Source organism: Neofelis nebulosa, chromosome 6 (genome assembly GCF_028018385.1).
Source record: "Neofelis nebulosa isolate mNeoNeb1 chromosome 6, mNeoNeb1.pri, whole genome shotgun sequence".
Classification (NCBI taxonomy): Eukaryota; Metazoa; Chordata; class Mammalia; order Carnivora; family Felidae; genus Neofelis; species Neofelis nebulosa.
This window is the reverse complement of record NC_080787.1, coordinates 66,526,069-66,550,748: the sequence shown is the minus strand read 5'-3', so window position 1 is coordinate 66,550,748 and position 24,680 is coordinate 66,526,069. Positions and strand designations below refer to the sequence as shown.

At 36.6% G+C, this 24,680-nt stretch overlaps 1 protein-coding gene across 2 annotated transcripts in view; it reads left to right on the top strand.

The window, feature by feature from the left end:
* The window catches only part of LMBRD1 (LMBR1 domain containing 1), a 114,306-nt gene that overhangs the window by 18,219 nt on the left and 71,407 nt on the right, over positions 1-24,680 (top strand). For both annotated transcript variants that reach the window (XM_058734372.1, XM_058734374.1), the window contains 2 exons: positions 9,883-9,980; positions 12,104-12,171. In XM_058734372.1, coding sequence (XP_058590355.1) covers positions 9,883-9,980; positions 12,104-12,171 — 166 coding nt within the window. The remainder of the gene's footprint in view (positions 1-9,882; positions 9,981-12,103; positions 12,172-24,680) is intronic.

Below are 24,680 nucleotides of genomic sequence, written 5' to 3'. Positions count from 1 at the left end.
CTCGCCAGCATCTATAGTCTCCTGATTTGTTCATTTTGGCCACTCTGATTGGCGTGAGGTGATATCTGAGTGTGGTTTTGATTTGTATTTCCCTGATGAGGAGTGACGTTGAGCATCTTTTCATGTGCCTGTTGGCCATAGTTTTGGGCTGTTTCAAATACTACTGGTTTGAGGATCTAGTGTATCTGTATTTTTTTTAAAAAGCATTTACTGCATTGTTGTCCACCATACGAATGCTCTTATTCAAAGAATCCTAGATTATTAGGTGTTATAATAAGTTCTTTTTGCTCTTCAGTGTTTCTCTAGTGAAAATAGATGTATGCATATTTGGATGAGGTTAAGTTACAGAACTAAGGAAGAATAAGATGGACCAAGAAACTTTCAAACTCCTATTTCTATGCCATGCCTTTTCTATGCCATGCCTTAAGAGCACTTAAGAGGGCATTTATGAAGTTTTTCATTACTCCCTGTTGGTTAAATCCTGAAAAGTTGTACCTGGAGTCTTTACTATGCATTTTGAACGTAGGGTTTACAACCTCCTAGTGTCTTAGTTTGAGATGAGTACTGTGGGACCTTGAAGTCATTTAACTTCTTTATGACTACTCCACTTGTGAAGTGGTGATAAAGTAGTATCTACTTCATGGTATGAGGAGTATGAGACATGTGGTATCTGGTATCTGTTGTTGTTTTAATTCACATCAGCTAAGAGAGCAAGGAAAGTAAACCTCTGTGCAATGATACGGGAAAATTAGAAGAATTGACCTAACATCTCATCAGATTTACATCTTTTTGATTCTTTGTTTTAAAATATTTTTTTAAGGTTTATTTATTTTTGAAACAGAAACAGAGACAGAGGGGGAGCGGGGGAGGGGCAGAGAGAGAGGAAGGCAGAATCTGAAGCAGGCTCCGGGCTCCGCGCTGTCAGCACAGAGCCCGACGTGGGGCTCGAACTCACGAATCATGAGATCGTGACCTGAGCTGAAGTTAGACGCTTAACCCACTGAGCCACCCAGGTGCCCCACATCTTTTTGATTCTTTATTTTTGTGAAAACATCTCTAAATTGCTTTTCTAGGTAAGATGGACTGAGACTAAATTGGAGGACTTTTTTTTTTTTTTTTTTTTTTTTTGATTCAGTTTTGTGAAGTTCTTGATGAGATAGTTGTGCTTTCCTTCCCCCTTCTTAAAAGACTGTATTCTTAATCATTGGGGGAGTTTTCTAAATGGCTTTGGATTACATTTGCTCAAGACATTCTCTGGATAATGACTCCATGAGACTTAGTGTCCTAAGGATTTGTTTCCAAGTGGAAATAGTAGAGGAAACAAACAACCAAAAAAAAAAAAACCAAAAAACCTCTTAAGGAAAATGACTATTCTTCAGACTACATATTCTAAGTTAAAGCCTATAAACAGTTTTGTTCTCTGAGTTGTATACTGTCAGATCATGCTCCTTGCTGTTTGAATCAGTGAGTTACTATTAACAGCAGTAGTAGTTACCTGTTGTGTGTACCAAATCACACCCAAATTTAGCAGTTTAAAACAAACATTATCTCACAGTTTCTCTGGGTCAAGAATCCAGATGCAGCTGACATAGTGTTGCAAATATTGACAGATTTGATGTTTAGTCAACATATAATACTTTTATACTTGCAAAATATTTATTAAGCATGTAACATATAAAGTTTGAAGTCCCTTGTGTGCCTTTCCCTGGTGCCATCTCTCCTCCAACCCCCTTAGAAGTAATCACTATTCTGACTTTTTTAGTCTGTTAATCCCTTGCTTTGCCTTGCTGTATCTGCCATGCTGTATCTTTGGTTTTACATTTTGAACTTTATACGAAATTACTTGTTTTCATTCAGCCTTATGTTTCTGAGATTCTTACGTGTTCTTGCATAAAGTGTAGTTTATTGTGTATGAATATAACACATGGTAATCAGTCTGGACATTTGGATTTTTTGCTACTAAAAACTGTGTGAGGAACATGTTTGTACACCTTTCCTGTTGCATATGTGCCAAATACATACATAAAATTGATGGACCATAAGTTATGTGCATCTTGAACATTCTAAATAATGACAAATTATTTTCCTCAGTATTTATACCACTTTAATTCCCATGAAAAGGGTGTGATCCTTCCAATTGCTCTCTATCCTAAAGTTGGTGTTTTTGTTTTTGCTGTTATATTCCGATAGAACATTATTTACAAAAGCAGGTGGTGGGCCAGATTTGGCCTATAGGCTGTAGTTTCCTGGCCCCTGGCCCGATCTATTACAGTTATATAGAAAATAAAAATAAAAGCTGTGTGTGCAATCAACAACTAAAAGAAAACATCCCAAAGGTTAAATTAGGTGGCATTTAGGTAGTTGAATTATGTGTAACTGTTTTATTTTGTGTGTATATTTTTATTTTGCAAGATTACCAAAATGAGTATATACTACCTTCAAAATGAAGGGGAGAAAAAGAACATTTAAAAGTGTTCATGTATTGGGGCACCTGGGTGGCTCAGTTGGTTAAGTGTCTGACTTCAGCTCAGGTCTTGATCTCATGGCTCATGAGTTGGAGCCCCGTGTTGGGCTCTGTGCTGACTGCTCAGAGCCTGGAACTTGCTTTGGATTCTGTCTCCCTCTCTGTCTACCCCTCCCCCGTTCATTCACTTTCTCTCTCTTTCTCTCTCTCTCTCTCTCTCTCTCTCCCCCCCTCCCCCTCTCTCTCCCTCACCCTTTCTCTCTTTCTCTCTTTCAAAAATAAATAAACATTTAAAAAAAAGTGTTCATGCATTATCTGAGTTCTTGGAATAGCAAGGAAACTGTAACCTGAGATTAAAATATTGCTGTAAAATACTACTGACAAAGGGTGCCTGGGTGGCTCAGTCAGTTGAGCATCTGACTTTGGCTTAGGTCATGATCTCCTAGTTAATGAGTTTGAGGCCCACGTCGGGCTGTGTGCTGACAGCTCAGAGCCTGGAGCCTGCTCTGGATGCTGTGTCTCCCTCTCTCTGCCCCTTTCCCTCTCATGCTCTGTCTCTCTCTGTCTCTCGAAAAATGAATAAACATTAAAAAAAATTTTTTAAATACTACTGACAAGACTAATATTATTTGGATAATATGGAACGGCGAGACTGTGGCTGTAGTTTCAGAATCCATAGTGTACTTTTTTTGGAGTATAGTTGACACACAATGTTACATTAGTTTCAGGTGTTCTCTATGCCAAACTTGTATACTGCTATGTATTTTTAGTTTTTGCCAGTGTGGCAAGTGTGAAATGATAGGTCCTTAATCTTCATTTCTCTTATTTTGAAAAAGAAATTGCATGTTTTTAAAAAATTTATTGGCTTTTTCAATTTTCTATTTGAGTTACCTTTTTTAAAGTTAGGTTGTTTGTGTTTTTCTAACCGTTTTAAGACATTTTTTTAATGTGGTCTGAGCTGTTCACACAGTGATTCCAAATATTTTATTTTTCCTCCCACTGAGTTCCACTCCCCCCATCTTTCTTATGAAAGTAGGGACTTCTGAGCTTTGATTTAGCCATATTCATGAACCCTATAATGATGACTGGAACATACTCATTAGATATTTGAGTTGAATACATTTTATCAGAGGAGATAATCATGTGAGGTGGTTTTTTTTTTTTTTTTAATCTTTTAAGTAATGTATTATTACATAGGTAAATTATTCTTCAACCAACTTTGCACTCCTAGGATAAACCTTGATTGGTCATGATGGTGGCTTTTTTGGTTTTTAAATCTCTTGTTGGGCTTGTTTTGCTGTTACCTTATTTGGGATTCTCTTAAAAATTGAGAGGTGAGACTGGTTTGTAAATTTCCTGTATCTTATTATTCTTGTCAAGTTTGCATATGAAAACCCTGCTAGCTTCATAAAATAAACTGAGAAGTGTTTTTATTATTACTATTATTATTATTTTAGAGAATGCTGTGGACCAGTGAGCATTACATGGGACTCTGTCCCATAATCTGTACCCATCTTTAATAACTAAGGGATAGAAGTGAGTGTGGTAGTTTGTACAATTATTTCTAATGACCTAGTCACAAAACTTGTTTCTAGTAACTGAGTTCTGCTGGTTAGAATTCTTAATAGCCAGATGGAAGCACTTCTAGTAAGGATGAAACAATAGTTTCATTGAATTAGAGGTATTACTTCCACCTAACCATTTGGTTTCCTTATTCTATTGAAATGAACAGGCAATAATAGTTACCATGTTGGCTGGAATGATTGATGCTGGTTATTAGGGGAAATAGAGTTGCTGCTACACAGTGAAGGCAAGAGGTATATCTAAAACCCAGGGGATTCTGGGGCATCTCATGATGCTAGCATGTTCAGTGGTAAAAGTTAATTGAGATCTGTTACACTCATGACTCACAGGCTACCAACAGCTCTGGATAGTTCAGGAGTGAATGTTTGGGTTCTCCTATTTCTCGTGTCATATTCTGTTTTAGGGCTTACACCTGTCTGCTGTTTAACAGATTGGAAATACATGGCATATATAGTATAGTGTTGTCCTTATTTTATTTTATTTTTTTTTAGTCTCATTTAAAATAAGTCTGGAAATGGGCTATTCAGGGATCATATGGCAGTACTATGGCATCATGAGGGTCGTAAGCTTGTGGGGTTTTTTTTTTTTTTTTTTTTTTTCCTCTGCTCTCCATCCTTAGTACATGATTTCCATCTTATATAGTTACCAAAGTCCAAAATGATGGCTGGAGTTTAAGTTGTCATGTATCCATTTCAGGCAGGAAGCTGGAGAAAAGGGGAGAGACAAAAAGGGGCATAGCAGCTGAAATGAAAATGAGTATTTGGATATGCAGCTAGCAGTCCTGACCCCGGATTCTTTCAGCTGGGTAAATGGGATAATTTTAGAAGGCTTTTAGAATTCCCAGAATATCTTTATACTTTGACCCTCTAAAACAAAATGCTTTGTAGTAATGATTAATTATATCTCACAATATTGACTAAATTATCCTTTGTTTTAGTGTTTTCATCGGTAGTTAGGAGGAACAAAGAATGTCTAAAAATTCAAAAGCCTAATTTATCCCAGTTGGGGCACTTGGGTGACTCAGTTAGTTAAAGCGTCTGACTCTTGATTTCACTTCAGGTCATGATCTCATGGTTCATGGGCTCGAGCCCCATGTTGGCTTTGGACTGACAGCATGGGGCCTGCTTGGGATTCTTTCTCTCCCACTCTGTCTCTGCTCCTTCCCTGCTTGCGTACTCTCCCTCTCTCTTTTTCAAAATAAATGAACTAAAAAAAAAAAAAAAGCCTAATTTATCCAAATTCATTTTCCTGTGAGTTGCAATTTAATGATAGACATTTTTTAAAAGGTAGATTGTCTGCTTTGTGTATATGAAATGATCGTAACAATTATCATATATTCTTTGACCCAGTTTTTGTCCATATCCTTTTAAGATGGACATGACATGATTGCTCTCTGTTCATTTGTTTTTGCTGCTTTCTTGCTAAGTTTTTTTTAAAAAAGAATTTGTTTTATGAGTTTAATTCTTGCCAATTTTTGTGGACATGAGGTTCTAAAATTTGTTAATATGTTTTCTTTGATGTTAGTGGGACTATTAAACCAAACAGTCTGTTTATCTTTTACTTGCTAGTAGCAATCTTTTAACAAAAACATTTACAAATTAAAGCACACTTTATAAAGATGTAAGGATATCAGAGTGTCATCACTGTTAAGAATAATTTTCCTTTGTACATAATTATCAGTTTGAAGTAGAACTTTAAAAGAAGCAGTTTCTCTGTTTCATGATAGTGGTAGCAGCAACTTTTTTTTTTATTTACAGGTATATAAACTCACCTGGACATTAGAGAACTAATCTGAAACACATAAAAATGTTAGTTTTTTTTTTTCTTTACAGATTAACATTTATGGACTAAAGGAAGGGATCTTTATGAAGGACACTGAAAAAGAATAGTCAGAAGATAGTTGATTTAGAGTGTGGTGTTAGCAAAGCAAAGATTTAGAGCAGTTGTTCTACATGTATTTTGAATCACAGACTGCTGAAGGGATATTATAGAATCTTCTCGGAAGTGTGTCTCTTCCCCACTTCCTTCCTTCAGGTGTTGATTCCTAGAAACTGTCTCTTTTGGGATGTTCCTGTCAGCAACATATGCAGATTTTAGTTGCTGTACATCTTCATGTCTCTTTACAGTCAGTAGCTACCACAACCACTTTTTTGACTTGTGTTGCAATAAATTAGTTTTCCAGTTTTAGAACTTCCTTAAGTTCAGTCACAAAAAATGTACTCTTGTGTCTGGGGTTGTTTTATTCCTTGTGTGTATCCGTAGTTTGTTCTTTTTTGTTACTATATACTAGTCATTTGTTTAAATATAATACCACTTAGTTTGTTTATCTGTTTACCTGTTGATGGATACTTGGATCGTTTCCAGTTTTTGGCCACTGTGAATAATGTTGCTGAGAACACTTTTGTTGTTCACCTGAGTCTGTTCAGTTATCGCCTACCTTCAGGAAGGACTGCTTGTGTGGCTGACCCTGGACTAACTCCTGTGAACCCAATGCTTGGATGTACTCTGTATTGTGCCTGTTTTACAAGTCCCCAGTAAAAGTCCTGGACTCTGTAACCTCAGCAGGCTTCTCTGGGCAGAAACACTTTGCATATTTTGCTGCTCTTCATTGAGAGAGGAATAGACTTGCTGGATCACGTGGTAGTTGTAAGTTTAACCTGGTAAGAAACTACTAAACGGTTTTCAGTAGTGTTGGGCCACTGTACCCTGCCTCTAGCAAAGTATGAGAATGTCAGTTGCTTTACATTCTTGGCAGCACTTGGTATTGTCAGTTGAATTTTAGCTGTTCTTTTGGGTATGTGTATCTCATTGTCGGTTTAATTGACATCTTCTTGATGACTAACGATGAGGGCCTTTTAAAGTGTGCTTGTTGGCCATTTTGTATATCTTCCATGGTGAAGTGTCTGTCTTTTGTCCATTTTAAAAAATGGGTTATTTGTATTTTAATCAGTTATAGGAATTAATTTTATAGTTTGTTATGCTAATTGAATACGATGTTAACTTATGTAGCTACAAGATCATTGATCACAGGGGTTCAGGAATACAAGTAATGTTTATGAAATAGCCATAGGCTGTTTGGCTACCTAAAGGCATAAGCCACCAAGTAGTAGACATAAGCAACATGCTGAGAGTGAAGCCAAGCCTTATGGCACCTGTTAATTTATGAAAATTTGGGGGATGTGGCTATCAGCCCACTAAACTCTGTTATGCTAATTTAGGGTTCCTCCTATTCTATATAAGTTATTTGATTAATTGATTATTTGTTTATATTTTGAGATAGTGTATGCACCTGAGCATTTGAGTGGGGCAGGGGCAGAGAGAGGGAGAGAGAGAATCCCAAGCAGATTCTTTGAGCTATTAGGGCAGAACTCAAAAAGGGGCTCAATCTCAATAACCATGATATCATGACCTGAGCCGAAATCAAGAGTCCAAACACTTAACGGACTGATCCACCCAGGTGTCCCTATTTGATTGTTTTAATCATAATTATTAGAATAGTATTTAGTGTGATTTGTAGTTGTGTCCCTTTTATTTTTACTTTTTTAAAGTTTTTAGAATACTTATTTTGGTTACATTTGGAATATGTGTTATTTCCATTGGCTGTTAGATTTATAATAGAAATATTAATAATAACTACAGCTGATTGTTGACCAACACAGGTTTGAACTGTTAGTTACACTTAATGTGGATATTTTCTGATAAATCTGTACAGTACTATAAATGTATTTTCTCTTCCTTATGATTTTAATACCATTTTCTTTTCTCTAGCTGGTGTTATTGTAAGAATGTGTTGTATAATACATGTAACATATAAACTGTGTGTTAATTGACTGTTTATGTTACCAGTAAGGCTTCCAGTCAAGAGTAGGCTATTAGTTAAGATTTAGGGGAGCCAAAAGTTATATGCAGATTTTCATCTCTGCAGGGAGTGTGCCTCAATCCCCACATTATTCAGGGGTTAACTGTATTCTCAGTCTTGTGATAGAAACACCAGTGTTCATTACCCTTAAAGAGTTACTGCCATTAATAGTTTCTCATAATATTAAAGGACTGCATATATTTCTTTTTTTTAATATGAATTTATTGTTAAATTGGTTTCCATATAATACCCAGTGCTCATCCCAACAGGTGTTCTCCTTAATACCCATCACCCACCCCCCATCAACCCTCAGGTTGTTCTCAGTTTTCAAGAGCCTCCTATGGTTTGACTCCCTCCCTCTCTAACTTTTTTTTTCTCTCCCCTTCCCCCATAGTCTTCTGTTAAGTTTCTCAGGATCCACATAAGAGTGAAAACATATGGTATCTGTCTTTCTCTGTGTGACTTATTTCACTTAGCCTAACACTCTCCAGTTCCATCCACGTTGCTACAAAAGGCCATATTTCATTCTTTCTCATTGCCAAGTAGTATTCCATTGTGTATATAAACCACAATTTCTTTATCCATTCATCAGTTGATGGACATTTAGGCTGTTTTCATAGTTTGGCTATTGTTGAAAGTGCTGCTATAAACATTGGGGTACAAGTGCCCCTGTGCATCAGCACTCCTATATCCCTTGGGTAAATTCCTAGCAGTGCTATGGCTGGGTCATAGGGTAGATGTATTTTTAATTTTTTGAGGAACCTCCACACTGTTTTCCAGATCGGCAAGACTGCATGTATTTCACTAAACATCTGTAGTGCCCAAATTTAGTTTGCTGACAGTTATTTTATGATTGCTCAATAAAAATTACCTTTTACTTTTCTATTGATTATTTAGGGCTGTTTGCTGAGTTTTATAGCTATGCTGCATTTCATGGGGCTGTTTCATAAGTGGCCTCCAGATAAATGAGATAGTGCTAGCAAGTATTAAGATCATGTTTAAAAATTCTCTAACTTATATAATCATTCCTTCCAACGGTAAAGTAATTGAGGTTATATTATACATTACTAACAAATCCTTTTTTTTTTACAAAGGAGTATAATGATTATTATCCTGTGATTGTCTTATATAATTATATTGTCCCTCTTTCCATGAACTTATGTACATGCAAATAAGTGTAAATTCACAGAAAATTTTAAAAACACGTTTCTTAGGTTTATGAAGCCTCTAAAAGTTGTTTATGTTATTTTTGTTGTTAAATATACTTTGGCTGTTCAAATTTTAAGTTTTAGACTGAATTAAAAAAATACTTTTGCTACTGGGTCAGAGTATCTTTAGTATTATTTTAAAGCAGATAAATAGTAATTTGTATCTGTTAACTTTGAATCTGATTTTACTGTTTTACCATTCTTAACCTCTCTCAGTTTTGATTTGTATAAGATCAGTTTTATAACACTCCATATTTTAAACTTAGATTGAGGAAATTATTTGTACCAAAAGAACAGTATCAATTATAGCTGTTTCTTTAACTTGAGTGACTGGCAAATGTTTTGTCAACTTTACTTGATTTTAAGTTGGAAGGAATATAAAAGTTAACATTCCCTTAAATGAGGTGGTTCATAGGAAGTTCTTAGCACTGTGGTGAGTACATAGTAAGAGCTCAAATGTTAGCCGTCACACTTGTTATAGGCACAGTTATCATTATTATTGCTGAAAATTGACCCATAGTTAATTTGAATTGTGATGGTGCTATTGATTTCTTGGGACAGGGGTCAGAAAAGGCTGATTTGGATATTACATATAAACATAGAGTTACAGGTCTAAAGATCAGATGGGGGGAGCAAATTTGGTATGTAAATGTGAATTTGGTTAAGTTAATTTGTATGTTAATATACACACACATAAGAATATATGTATGACAATTATTAAGTTCAAATGTATTCTGTAGAACTCAGTCTATTATTTCTTTCCACAGCCTTATATTCTGTTATATTATTCTGCGTGTTCTTCTGGATCCCTTTTGTCTACTTCTACTATGAAGAAAAGGATGATGATGATACTAGTAAATGCACTGTAAGTATGTTTGTTTTAGAGGTCCCAATTTAGGGGGAAGAGAAAAGATTATTTCCTCACAGAATGACATGACTGTTTGAGTTTATTATAGAGTTGTGTTGTCTAATAGAAATACAATGTGAGCCAGGTGTGAAATTTTAAATTTTCTAATAGTGACATTAAAATAAGTAAAAAGGAGCAGTTGAAATTATTTTTAATGGTATGTTGTATTTGATGTAATAGGTTCCAAGTAGTATTATAATTTCAAATAGAGGCAAAACACATTATTAATAAGATATTAAGTTTCTTTTTTCACACTAAGTCTTTGAAATTTAAAATGTATTTTACATTACAGCACATCTCAGTTTGAACTAGCCATATATCGAGTGCTCAATAGCCACATGTGACTTGTTTAGAGCAGTTCTAGAACAGGGATTGGCAGACTTTTTCCCTAAAAGGCCACGGAGTAAACATTTTAGGCTTTGTGGGCCATATAGTCCCTGTCTCAACTACTCACTTTTGCTCTTGTACTGTAGAAGTAGCCAGAGACAATACTTAATGAGCATAATGTGATCCAGTAAAATAGGAAGCAGGCTACATGGGGCCCACAGGACAGTCTGCTGACCCTTGTTCTAGAACGTAAAGAACACTTGCAGACAATTTTTACTAATCCAGGATAACACTCATATAAAAACCTGATAAATATAACATACATGCATGTTCCAAATTTCAGACCATTGTCACTTAATATTGGTATAAAAATCTTAACTGAAATACTACCGAATTTAATTCAGAGGTATCTTAAAAATACATTAATATAGTATAACTGAGTTGGGCCCATCTCTAGATTACATGGGTAATTTGGAATCAGCACACCTATTAATATATAGTAATTTAATAGGTCAAAGAAATTGTATGTTGAAAGGTATTTGTTAAAATTGAATAGTTTTTTTCTGATTTAAGGGAAAAAAGCAGCATAAAAGGAATGTCTTTTGTCTTTTTATTGAGTTACAGGAATTTGTTTTATACCTTGGTTATATTTTGTATTTAAGCACAAAAAAATATATGCAGTTTTCACTCAAAAGCCAGAATTATGCTTAATCAGGTTTATTAAAACCTTAAAGTATTTGCATTAAGATCAGGAGCAAGTACGTAACAATATTTTAACTGATTACCTGAGTGGTAAAAAGTACAATTTGTTAGAGAAAAAATAAGATGTTTAAATATTTATAAAGAAAGTCAAAATTAATTATTTGCAGATACCTATGTAACTCTATTTGAAAACCCAACATATGTAAGGTAGAGTGGCTGGTTAGGAAATTAATGTTAAAAACTGAATGAGATACATGCTTTCTCTTTTCACTTGTTCTAAAGTTCATCTTCCCCAACTCTTTGGTTGATCTTAAGATCCTCCTTAACCTTTAGTTTTTTTCCTAAAGACTGTCTTAAGTCCTTTGTGAAGAATTCGTTTATATGAAGCATGAATTTAAATTTTAAAAAGTGACTTTTAGAGACTTCATTAGGCTGAGAGACAAAAATTTTTTTTTTTTTTTTTTACCAATTTAACCTTTTCTTTGAGGTTAACTTGTCTTTTCGTATTTAGAATATCCAGCTTTGTATTTTTCTTTGTCTTTGAACAAAGATAATGATACATGTCTTATAAACTTATATATATGTTTTGTATATTTTTGTTTTATATAAATACATATTTTATATATAAAGTATATACACATATATGCATATTAAATATTTATTGCAATTATTATTATAACCCATTTCAATGAATTGGGGGAGAGGTATTATAGATCCTGATTGCTTCCTGTTTGGGGGAATATTTTATTAAATATTCTGATAATTTTACTAATGATGCTCACTGAAGAATTGATTATGTTTTTGAGTACTGATTTTCATAAGGTCCAATCATTGAAAAGATTTTAAAATCTAGTATGGTTTGCAGAGATACTTATGATGTGGCATATATATTGTTTTTTATTAAATTTTAAGATTCTTTTTTTCAACAAGGAAATTTTATGCAGTTGAATATAAATGTACATTTGATATGAAAGTACTGTTACACTGTAGCAAGATTATTTTATATTTTAAAAGTCTTACTAAATGGTATACTTTTTCTCCTTGGCATCTAGCAAATTAAAACAGCATTCAAGTATACTTTGGGATTTGCTGTAATTTGTGCACTTCTTCTTTTAGTTGGGTAAGTCTTGATTTTTTTTTTTCCCCCTGAAAATGGAAATAGTATATAATGGAAATAATAAAGACTCATTCAGAAAAATGTAGAAAGAAAATATAAGAAAAAGAATAAACCACCTTTTATATCATCACCAAGCAATAACCACAATTATCCATTTTTGTCTGTGTTGTTCTGCCTAGACATTTTTTTATGTGCTCAGATACATGCAGAGTGCCCTTCCCCACATACATATGCCCTCCATGTTACAGTTTTACAGAAATGTGATTTCATCTTATGTAATTCTTGATAACCTACTTGCTGACATATTTTAGGTATGTCTTTAGGATAGTAGTGTAGATTCATTATTTTTCACAGTATTGCATTCTCTTTTTTAGGATACAGTTTATTTAGGGGCCCCTGGGTGGCTCATTTGGTTAAGCATCCAATCTTGATTTTGGCTTGGGTCATGATCTCATGGTTTGTGAGCTTGAGCCTTGTGTTGGGCTCTGTGCTGACAGTACAGAGCCTGCTTGGAATTCATTCTCTCTCTCTCTCTCTCTCTGCCTCTTCCCTGCTCACACTCTCCCTCTGTCTCTCAAAATAAATAAATGAACATTAAAAAAAAAAAGATGAAAGTTAAAGGATACAATTTATTTAATCTTCTAGTGACGACTACTTGGACATTTATGATGTTTGCAGTTTTTCCATTTTTATAAACAGTTCTTTGATGAAAACCCATTTGTGTATCTTTTCAAATCCAATGCATCAGTCTAAATCTTTGAATTAATGTCTGTCAGTGAGTTCCTTTCTTAAATCTTCTTCCTTAACGTTTTAATGTCAATAAAGTTTTACAATTTTTTTTATACATTTAAAATTTTCTCTTTGGAAAACATTTATCCTTGTTAATGGAAGACATTTCTCCTTATTTTTTTTTTTTAATTTTTTTTTTTTTAACGTTTATTTATTTTTGAGACAGAGAGAGACAGAGCATGAACGGGGGAGGGTCAGAGAGAGGGAGACACAGAATCTGAAATAGGCTCCAGGCTCCAAGCTGTCAGCACAGAGCCTGATGCGGGGCTCCAACTCACGGACTACGAGATCGTGACCTGAGCTGAAGTCGGCCGCTCAACCGACTGAGCCACCCAACATTTCTCCTTATTAAAATAGGTTTTGATTCTTTTTTTTTTTTTTTTTTTAATGTTAGGAAATGTGTGAGGTGCTAATAAGCTTTTAAAAGTTCCCTTTTGTAATTTGATCTCAGAAACTTCAATATAAAAAGTAGCATTTATCAAATGCAATTTGTAGTGGGAATAAAATTGGTCAGTAATCTTTTGTTGTTCTGAGTTCTTAGAACACACATGCTTTATAATCAAGGCATATTTTCAGTACTCTTTGTCTGCCTTGATGTGTCATGAAAAAAGAGTACTTCTTGAAAGAACATTTTTTTAGTAGTTTTTCTATTTATTTTAGGTATTGAATATATTTTTTTAGTGTCTTTTGGCCTTTTAAAAAAAGCCAGTTATGTTAATGTGAAAGTTAATGTGAAAGTCTCTTCTCTAGAAACATAAATTATCCAGAACAGAGATCAGCAAACTTGAAAAAAAATTTTTTTTAAGTGTTTATTTATTTTTGAGAGACAGAGCATGAGCGGGAGAGGGGCAGAGAGAGAGAGGAAGACACAAAATGCAGAGCAGGCTCCAGGCTCTGAGCTGTCAGCACAGAGCCTGACACAGGGCTCAGACCCATGAACCATGAGTTCATGATGGGCTGACGTCGGATGCTTAACTGGCTGAGCCACCCAGATGCCCCCAATTTTTGTTTTTTTAATGTTTATTTATTTTTGAGAGAGAGAAAGAGACAGTGCAAGTTGGAGACGTGCAGAGAAAGAGGGAAACACAGAATCTGAAGAAGTCTCCAGGCTTTGAGCTGTCAGCACAGAGCCTGACGTGGGGCTTGAACTCGTGAACCATGAGATCATAACCTGAACCAAAGTTGGACGCTTAACCAACTGAGCCACCCTAGTGCCCCAGCACACTTTCTAAAAGCGTAGTTTTTTAAGTTAGAGGTCAATATGGTTTTTGTGGCAACTGCTCAACTTTACTGTAGCTCTATAGTAGTTGTAGACAATATGCAAACAGAATGATGTGGCTCAGTTCTAATAACACTTTATTGACAAACACCGGCAGTCAGAAGTTTGCCAGCTCCTGATTTAGAGCATAACTGAGAACCATCAGTAAAACCACAAATCTTTATAACAGCCAGAGTATCTGTCCCAGATAAAAGGTATCCGAAGTATGTGTGTGTGTGTGTGTGTGTGTGTGTTTAAGAGAGAGAGAGACCTTGAATGGGGGATAAGTGTAGGGAGAGAGAGAGAAAGACAGAGAGAGAGAGAGAGAGAGAGAGAGAGAGAGAGAGACAGAGAGAATCTTAAGCAGGCTCCACGCTCAGCGAGGAGTCCAACACAGGGCTCAATCCCATGACCCTGGGATCATGACCTGAGCTGAAATCAAGAGTCAGACACTGAACTGACTGAGCCATTGAGGCTCCCCCGGAAGTATATTTTTAAATTTACTCATTGTTTTCATGGCAGATTACCCTCAATCCTCATTTAGAGTAACATTTTGCACGATTCTGATAGTTTTAACAGATCTCTAGATGACATTTATTTATTTATTTATAATTTTTTTTTTTTTTTTTTTACTGTTTTATTTACTTTTAAGACAGAGAGCATGAATGGGGATGGGGCAGAGAGAGATGAAGACACAGAATTTGAAGCAGTCTCTAGGCTCTGAGCTGTGAGCACAGAGCCCAACACAGGGCTCGAACTCAGGAACTGTGAGATCATGACCTAAGCTGAAGTTGGATGCTTAACCAACTGAGCCACCCAGGCGCCCCAACATTTATTTATTTAGAAGCAGTATACTAAAAGTTAAGCAGATGTTTCTTGCAAATATACCAATAACAAGAAGCGACAGTTTGACCAGCCCTTTTGAAGACTGCAACATTCACTTTTTTCCCACATATTATTGTGTACTAGTTATGTTGCAGATACCGTGCAAGGTCCTGGTGAAACAGCACTTAACAGAAAAGACAACTCCTTTTCTTCATGGCATACATTCAAGAGAGGCTTAGAGGGGCAGAGAAAGAAAATATACAAAAATAGGTTGTGTCGAGGTTGTGAAATGTTAGGGAAGGCACTGATGAGAAGTTAATATTTGAGAAGACATTTGAAGCAAGTGAGAGAGCCATGAATATTTGTGGGGGGAAGAGCATTCCAGCAGATGAAAAGCCCTGAGGCAGCCCTGAGCCCTGGCATGTTTGAGACAAAGTGAGGAAACTAGTGTGGCTGGAGTGGAGTGAATGAAGGCTGCAGTAGCTGAAGATAGGGTCAGAGGTAACTAGATCTGCCAAATTTAGTAAGATATCATAGGCTTTTGTTAGGACTTTGACATTTCTTGTGGGAGAGATGAGAAGCTATTAGAGAGGTTTTGTTATTGAGGAACATAATCTGACATTTTAAAAGGATCCCTGGATGATGTTTTGAGATTTGACATTATGGAGCTAAGGGTAGAAATATGAGATCTGTGAGGAAGCATGATGGCAAGGCATGATGGTAGCCGTTGGAGAAAGAGCCAGCAGGATATTCTGATAGGATAGATAGGTGGGGTGTGAGAGAAAGAGAGATTGAGGATGTACCTACTTTTAGCCAAACTGCAAAGTCTTAGGAACATTTCTCTCACTTTTTTTTTTTTTTAATGTTTTTTACTTATTTTTGGGACAGAGAGAGACAGAGCATGAACGGGGGAGGGGCAGAGAGAGAGGGAGACACAGAATCGGAAACAGGCTCCAGGCTCCGAGCCATCAGCCCAGAGCCTGACGTGGGGCTCGAACTCACGGACCGCGAGATCGTGACCTGGCTGAAGTCGGACGCTTAACCGACTGCGCCACCCAGGCGCCCCAATTTCTCTCACTTTTAACACCAACTGCAACTTTGGGAAGTTCCTAAAACCATTCTTAGGTTTCATAATTCTCTAGAAAGATTTAAATAAATCACTGATAGCTGTTATGTTTATTGTTACCGTTTATTATAAGAAGTGAATACAGGTTAAAATCAACCAAAAGAAGAGATGCATAAGATAGAGTCTGGGAGTATTCCAGATATGAAGCTTCCATTATCCTCAAGATATGTAACTCTTCTGGCATTGATGTATGACTGTATACGTGGAGTATTGCCAACCAGGGAAACTCACATGAGCCTTAACATTCAGAGTTTTTATTGAGACTCTATTATGTAGACAAGTCTGATTGATTGATTGCCCACATAGTTATCTCAGCCTCTAGGTCAGTGGATGCCATATGACCCAGAGTCCACCACCGTAAATCATATGGTTGTTCTTTCTGGCCCACGACTTAAGATTGGGTGTTGCCAGCTCCTGCCCTAAATAAAGATACTCCTATGAGGCATGACAATTGGGTACCTGGTGGAGCCATGGGCAAAATTCACACCTCTTTTTGGGCAAGGCCAAATTCTTTGCTACACAGAAAGAAGGGTGAAGTTGTCATCAACTGAGATAGGCACTTCTGAAGGAGGAGCAGGTTTGATGGGAGAGTATCAGAAGCTCAGTTTAGTTCATGGTATATTTTATAGGCATTCAGGAAGAGATGATGAGTAAGCCACTAGATTAAGCATTAGAAAAGTCAGAGTTTAGTCTCTGCTCTTCTGATATCAGTATCTAGCTCCAATGAGAAAATGAGTTTTTTTTTTCCTTTGTAAAATATGAAAGATAAGCTGAAGAATTGCTAAGTGTTACTCCCTGTGCTACCTCCTGCCTTTCTCAATACTATGGTCCTTTTGTAATTGAATAGATAATGTTGGCTACATGGTGGGTAACAGGTGAGAAAGAATGGCATAGAAAAGAACCCATACAGGTGGAAGGCTTTGATTAAGGTGGAAGGATATTTCCTCCATTGTTATAAGAACGATAAAAATGAAAAGAGGTACAGGTAGGTTCTTAGGTTTTGTGTGCAAATAAAAGTATTCCTCTTTGATTGGCCTCTATTTTCTCATTGATATTTGAGATCTTTAGCTGAGAGCACTGATAGAGAAGGACATATGTGGACTCCTGTATTTCACAAGCCTGAAATTTGTGAATAAAAGACTAGTAATTGTTTTGGTTACCCAAGGTAGTGTTCTTCTCATTACCATATTTGAATGAGGTATATACATTTAGGTTAAGTGATTGACTAAATTTCCTGAAATTTTCTTGATGGTGACCTACTCCTCATTTTTGTTAAGTGATTTTTTTTTCTTTTAAAACAGTAGATAATTTTATGGCAAAAACATTGTTGAGGTTTAATTCATGCAACTAACATTTTTGGAGCACTTTGTTGGGTAGTGTGCAAAGTCTTGGGGATAAAGATGAAGGGTCATTGTCTATTTCCTCAAGGTTCACAGTGGGGAGAGAGACATAAATATAACTTGAGTTATAACATTTAAGTGCTGTAATAAGAGATAGGTACCAGGTTTTGATGATGGAGTAGCAAGTTCCTATTCTTTTTTTTTTTTTCTTTCTAACATTTTATTTATTTTTGAGAGAGAGACACAGAGAGAGAGAGAGACAGAGTATGAGCAGGGAAGAGGCGGGGGGGGGGGGGGGGGGGAGACACAGAATCCAAAGCAGGCTCCAGGCTCTGAGCTGTCAGCACAGAGCCAGATGTGGGGCTTTAACTCACCAACCGTGAGATCATGACCTGAGCTGAAGTCAGACCCTTAACCGACTGAGCCACCCAGGTGCCCCAGCAAGTTCCTATTCATATAATAGGAATTCTGCATTGAAGAATCAGGAAAGACCTACTAGGGAATAATATTTGAATTGAAGTTTGAGGAGTGGAAATTGATCAGCTGACTAAAAAAAGTTGAATAGCATGTATAGTATATTAGTCTTTTCAGAGTGCTGTAAATAATAGACATTTATTTTCTCATAGTTCTAGAGACTAGAAATCCGTGATCAGGATGTTTGCAGATCATGTCCTACAGGATCTTTTCTCTGTGCTGTCACTCAGGGAGAGAGTGCTCTCTGGTGTTTCTTCCTCTTCCTAAAGGACTCAATCCTATGGGGCTAGGATCCCACCATTATAATTACCTTCCTAAAGGCCCTGTATCCGAAACCCTTCACATTTGGGGTTAGAGCTCCAACATAGGGATTTTGTGAGGACAAATTCAGACCATAACATTCTATTCTCTGGCCCCCCAAAATTCATGTCCTTCATACATGTGAAATACATTCATCCCATCCCAGCAGCCCCCAAAGTGTTAACTCAGCATCAGTTGTAGGTCTGAAGTCTCATCTAAATATCCTCTAAATCCAGTATAGGTGAGACCCGAAGTATGATTTATCCGTCTGAGTCAAAGGAGTCAAAATTCTTCATTAGCAGTGAACTTGTGAAAACAGACAAATTTTGTGCCTCAAAGGTAGAATGGTAGGACAGGCATAGGATGGACGTTTCTATTCTGAAAGGGATAAATTGGAAGGAATGAAAGGGTTATGCATCCCATGCAAATCCAAAACCTAACAAGGCAAATTATTCGATCTTAAGGCTCAAGAATAATCATCCTTGGTTGAATGCTCCACTGTCCAGGCCCATTGAGGGGTAGGTAGTAGAATCACTGCTATGGCGCTAGGTATTGGGCCTCTCCTCTTAGTTCTGGGCATAGGTCCTGCTCCCTTGACTCCTTGCAGCAGTTGCCCTGTGGCCACAATTGAGGAAATAAAAGAGGAAGCAACCTTTCCCCTGGGCCTATAGTGGGAGTGGCAGCCCTCATTATAACCGAATTGCTTTTGGATACTTTTTCTTGAAGGATAAAGCACGTTCTCAGCTAAATAATTCTGTTATCCTGTCCTGTGAATCCCCCAAATCTCATAACCTTCCTTATTTTGTCCCATCTGTGTTCCCTTTATGTCAAATTGGCAGTGTTTCTGCTAGTATCATCCCATCATTGTTCCTGGCTTTTGGTGAGAAGGCTGATTAAATCCGTGGTTTCCACCCTTATTAATCTCCTTATCAGTCTGTTCAGCCACCATCTTAGAACAGGCTTCATTATTTTTTACAATACTTTTGGGACAGTTCCTTTTTGCTTAACAGTTCCTTTACCTTACCTCTCTCCTCTCACAGTTTTCTGTAAACCGTAAGGAGAAACCAGCCTACTCCTTCAACACTTTGCTTAGAATCCTCCTCAGCTAAGTACCCAATTTCATCTCTTAAAAGTTCTGCTTTTCATAGAACCACAAAACAATTCAGCCCAAAAGTCCTTGTCACTGTCTAACATGTTATCTTCTTTCTTTTAGTTTCCAATAATATGCTCTTCATTTCTAGCTAAGATTTTACCAGGATGATCTTTAGCAGCCATATTTCTACCACCATTGTATTCATAAGATGATCTATATCTTTTCTAAGACAATGGTTTTCTCCATAATTCTTTTTTCAGTTGTTCCTAGAATTGTGTTTAGCATCCATATTTTTTATCAATAGTCTCTGTTAAAATTCAAAATTCCACTGGGTAAATTTGAAGATCTAGTTGGCTTTATTCAGCAATTCATGAATTGGACAGCATCCATCTAGCAAATAGAAAGAGCTCTAAGGAGTTAATGCAAAATGGAAGGCTTCTAGAGGGAGAAGTTGGTGAGATAAGGAAATTCAAAGAGTGAATTGTTTCAGGGAAGGTCACCTTCCCTGAGGGGAAGGCAGGGGATTTTATCAGGCAAATTACCTTACTAGTACTGACTAGGATGTTTCAGATTGATTAGTTTAAAATTCCACTTCTAGGGGCCCCTGGGTGGCTCAGTCAGTTGGGGGTCTGACTTCGGCTGGGGTCATGATATCTGGGCTCCTGGGTTTGAGTCCCGTGTTGGGCCCTGTGCTGACAGCTTGGAGCCTGGGGCCTGCTTCTGTGTCTCCATCTCTCTGCCCCTCTCCTGCTCAAGCCCTCTCTCTCTCTCTCTCAAAAATAAAATAAGAAAATTTTAAAAAAAGTTTTTTAAATTCCACTCCTGGGAGAGGCTGCAACTGCATCTAGGTTAGGTATTAAATATTGGTGGGATTCAGCACAAGTGACTCCATTTGGGACCTTTTTTTTTTTCTTTTATTCTTTTTTCACACCTTCAGGGCAGCCCAGGCTTTTTCTGGCATGCACCTTAAAACTCTTCCAGCTTTTGCCCATTACTGAATTTCAAAGAGACAGTCACATTTTTAGGTATTTGTTACAGTAGGAATCCACTTTATGGTATCAAAATCTATAACTGTCTACTTGGGCTGTGGTAACAAAATAGCACAGACTGGGTAGCTTACCCAGTGAACGTTTATTTTCTCACAGTTCTGGAGTTGTGAAGGCTAAAAGTGCATGATCAAGGTGTCAGCACATTTGGTTTTTGGTGAGGATACCTGACTTGTAGATAGCTACCTTTTCACTGTGTCCTCACATGGTCTTTACTCTGTGCTAGCAGGGGGAGAGAGAGCTCTCTAGTGTCTCTTCCTCTTCTTATAAGGACACCAATCCTGTTGGATTACAGCCTTACCTGTAGGACCTCATTTAACCTTAATTGCCTCCCTAAAGGTTCAATATCCAAATGCCATTAAATTGGTGATTACGGCTTTAACATATGAATTTTAGGGGGACCAGTTGAGTTCATAACATTGTGGTAACGGAGAGGCTGTAGTTAGCATGAAGTATTTGAAGAATGACTAAAACATACAATGTGAATTTAAACTCTCACAGTACCGAAAAAAAGTATGTTGTGACGTTTCAGGTATTTGTGTGGGTGACAGGCTATGGCATTAGCCAGGTAGGTGAACTCTGGGTTTTATATACAATGTTTAAGAAATTTCCAGTTTTATCCTGCTGATCAGTTGAAAGACAGTGAAGATGTATATACATTTATGTTCGTGAATGCATGAAAGTAATTATATATGAATTTATTTTAAGAGTTTTAACACCATGAAGGATGCATTTGAAAGGGGCATTTGGGAATTGGGTTGGAGAATTGAAATATAAATGATAGGAAGACCAGTTAGGTAATTATTGTAATAGTTCAGCTGACAGATGAGGGTCTAAACTAGAGTAGTTACAAAGAGAACAGACAGGAAGAAACTGATAAAATATTTGGAAGATAAATATGACTTGGTGATTGGGTGTAAGATGTGAAAAATCTTACTTTCTATTCTACTGAGTTTATCATTTCAGTTTCATATCTACTGAAATTCATTAGCCTTTCCATTGTCTCTTCCTTTAAGTGAAAATCTGTATTAAACTAATACAGTGAGTCAAATTGGGTATAAAATATTTTTACTAAGCAGTTTTTCAGTTTTACTATTTTAAGAGTGTAAGAGAAATTTATAACCTTATGAGGCCGCAGTTCTCATCTTGATCTAGTATGGTGTGTCTTTGGAAGCTGAAGTTCTCTGTATGCATTTTTTTTTTTTTTTTGGGAGAGACTGAGATTAAGAAAATATCTGTACTTTCTACCACACAAATCTCATTATACTCGTTGGTTATTTTAGTGTCATCATCATTTAGTAAATGGCTGATAACCTTATTAAATGCTGCCTCCTCATCAAAATTGATGTATTTATATTCCAGACACATCTGACTTTAGTTTTAGTTGCCATTGCATCTGTTAGGAGAAACTCCTTTCTCTTCATAGATCTTTGTCTATAGGCTTGACATTTGGCTGGTGAACACTAGTTTGCCCCTTCTGGTTGTTAAGAGGTTGAAACGCTTCCATGTGAGTCAGCTGCTGCTCTGCCTTCTTGAGTCTTCTTACCCCACCCTAGGCCCATTTAAAGGGTAAAGCCTGGTTCAGCAGTGTCTTCCAGAATTAAGGCCAGTGTCTCTGTTGACTGGTTCATGTTGTTATGCCCAGAATTCGTGATCCCCAAAGACCACCAGGGAGCCGAGTCCAATGCAAAAGCAAAAGATCCTTCATTCGAGCTAGCTCGAGCTCAATCCCCTACCTGCACCGATGCAGCGGTGAGATACCAGGGAGTGAGAGCGAGTTTCAAAAGGACAAAGGTTTTATTGGGGCCTAGGGGCAGTTGGTGAGGTAATGGCTGTGGCCTCAGCTGATTGGCTGGGGAAGGGTCGGAGTCCTGTTAAGAAGGTCGCTGGGCGTGTTTTGACCAGGAAGTTTGAACGGGTGAGTGGGAGGTTACTCAAGGGGTGGAGGCGTGGTCTAGGTGAAGGACACAGAACAAGATGGAGTCGGCCAGCGTAGGCCCGCCCTTTCAATGTCTTTGCCATATTGGTTGTTAAATGTTTTGGAGATTATTGTCCAGGATATATAGATGAATTTAGTTGTAACTCTTGAATTCTGCTTATAGATGTTTATCTTAGTTTATGTGAAAATATTTTGCAAATGTTTTCTTAGATTATACAGTCCTGATGGCAAGATTCCCCTAACTGAGGAGAACCTGTTTGGGGTTTGTGCTTTCGTTACTCCCTATAGTTCCTACCTAAAAATCAGTGCTAAAATGTTAACTCTCCTGGATCTCTTCAAATAATCAGTATTTTTCCTGAAGTCATCCTGACAGTAGTTTGGGCTATTTGAACTTTAAATTTTTTTTTTTTTTGGTCATAGAAAGTTTCTTTGTTAAATATTTGAACTGCTAAAGAACCCAGCTCAGGAGTTTGAACATGTAAGTGTCATCAACAACTAAGAGTTAATTTTCTTCTACTTTTGGGTAGAACCTTTGTTTACCTAAAACTGACATAGATAAAAAATATTCTAAGTATGAATACTAGTTTTAGATATTTGTAATACATATTTCTGTTTAAGTACTATAGGTGATATTTTGTGCAACACAGAAGTTTTTCCTCCTACTCACAGAATTGGTCACTGCCAACTTACAAATTCAAAATAAACTTTTTGAAATATAAATATATATATCTGGAAAAAACTCTGTCCAAATAAAATAGATACTATATAGATAGTTTTTTCTTTCTTGCTTTATACTTTTATTCAAATGCAAATAAATAAGTTAATATCATCATAGAAGTATAATTTGCAAGAGGTTTATTTTTTTATGTTTTGATTCTACTTGACTTCTTTTATTTGTTTTTTGATTTTATGGCCAGGGCAACAAATAATGAACTTTTTACATTTATTGCTCTAATTTTGTCACTTTTCTTTCTGAAAGTGGTGTGAAATAAGTCTCCAAGATTGAGTGAAGTAAATGGACATCAATGCAAATAGTTAAAAATTTAAATAACCTCCTGACATGCTCTGATCATTCACCTTTTTATAAGAATAAAAAGTATCAGTAGTACCAAGGGGTAAAGGTTTAAAACAGAAAAGTAGAATGATTGCTTTGTTTTACTTGCACACATTATCAGAGTGAATACCTTACTGTATATATTGTTGAACTCATTTAGTATTTCGTCTTTACAGAAGAGGATAGATCTTTGTGCTTTGCTTACAATTAAATTAGGTTAGAAAGGAGGTAGTGTTAGAGTCATTTCTTACATTCCTGTTTGATTCTCTACATGTACAATTTAAGGGATACCCAGCCCTTTACCTTAATCTTGTTTCTGAGTTAGGCACTAAAGTGACTGTCAACCTTCTTCCTTCTCTTCCCTTCTCTTTTCTTTCTCTTGTTTATTTTATCTCTGTCTTCCATTTTCTCCCAGTTTAAGCATCTAGAGTAAGTCCTAGGAAGCTAGCTCACTGTTATTTCCAAGATGCCCCTTCAACTGTGGATTGAAAAATAAATAGAAACTACTTTAATTTTATGTATTGGTTAGAATCTTGAATGACATAAAAAAAAATGCTAAGAAGAGAGTAAAAATTGCCCTAGCTTCACAACATGATATTTACCATTTATTTTGATATATTTCCATTCTATTCTATTTATATAAATATGTTGAAATCACTATATATATTGTGTTCTTCTGATTTAAGACAAATTCTTGACCTTTTTTATATTATGGCCTTTTTGGTTTTTAGCCCATGTCTCCTTTTCAAAATTATCTTATCTTTACTTTGAGAGAGCAGGAGAGAGCACCTGCAAGTCAGGGAGAGACAGAAGGAGAGGGAGAGAGAGAAACTCAAGCAGGCCCCATGCCCAGCATGGAGCCCCAATGGAGAGAGGGGCATGATCTTATGACCTTGAGATCATGACCTGAGGCGAAATCAGGAGTCAGATGCTTAACCAACTTGAGCCACCTAGGTGCCCTCTTCTCAAAATATTTTAAATGCAAAAAATAAAATACATAGGACTACAAAGAAAACTAATTATACTGAATACAGTAATAAAACTAAAAGAAATTTATAATGTAATAAACACATATGTAAGAAACTTACCACACCCCTCTGTACATGGTGCAGATTTGGTTTGTTAAGTTGTGTGTGTGGTGGTGGGGGAGGTTAATCTTTGTATAAAAAAATCACTAGACGGGCACCTGGGTGGCTTAGTTGGTTGGGCAGCCAACTTTGGCTCAGGTCATGATCTCACAGCTCGTGAGTTCAAGCCCCGTGTCGGGC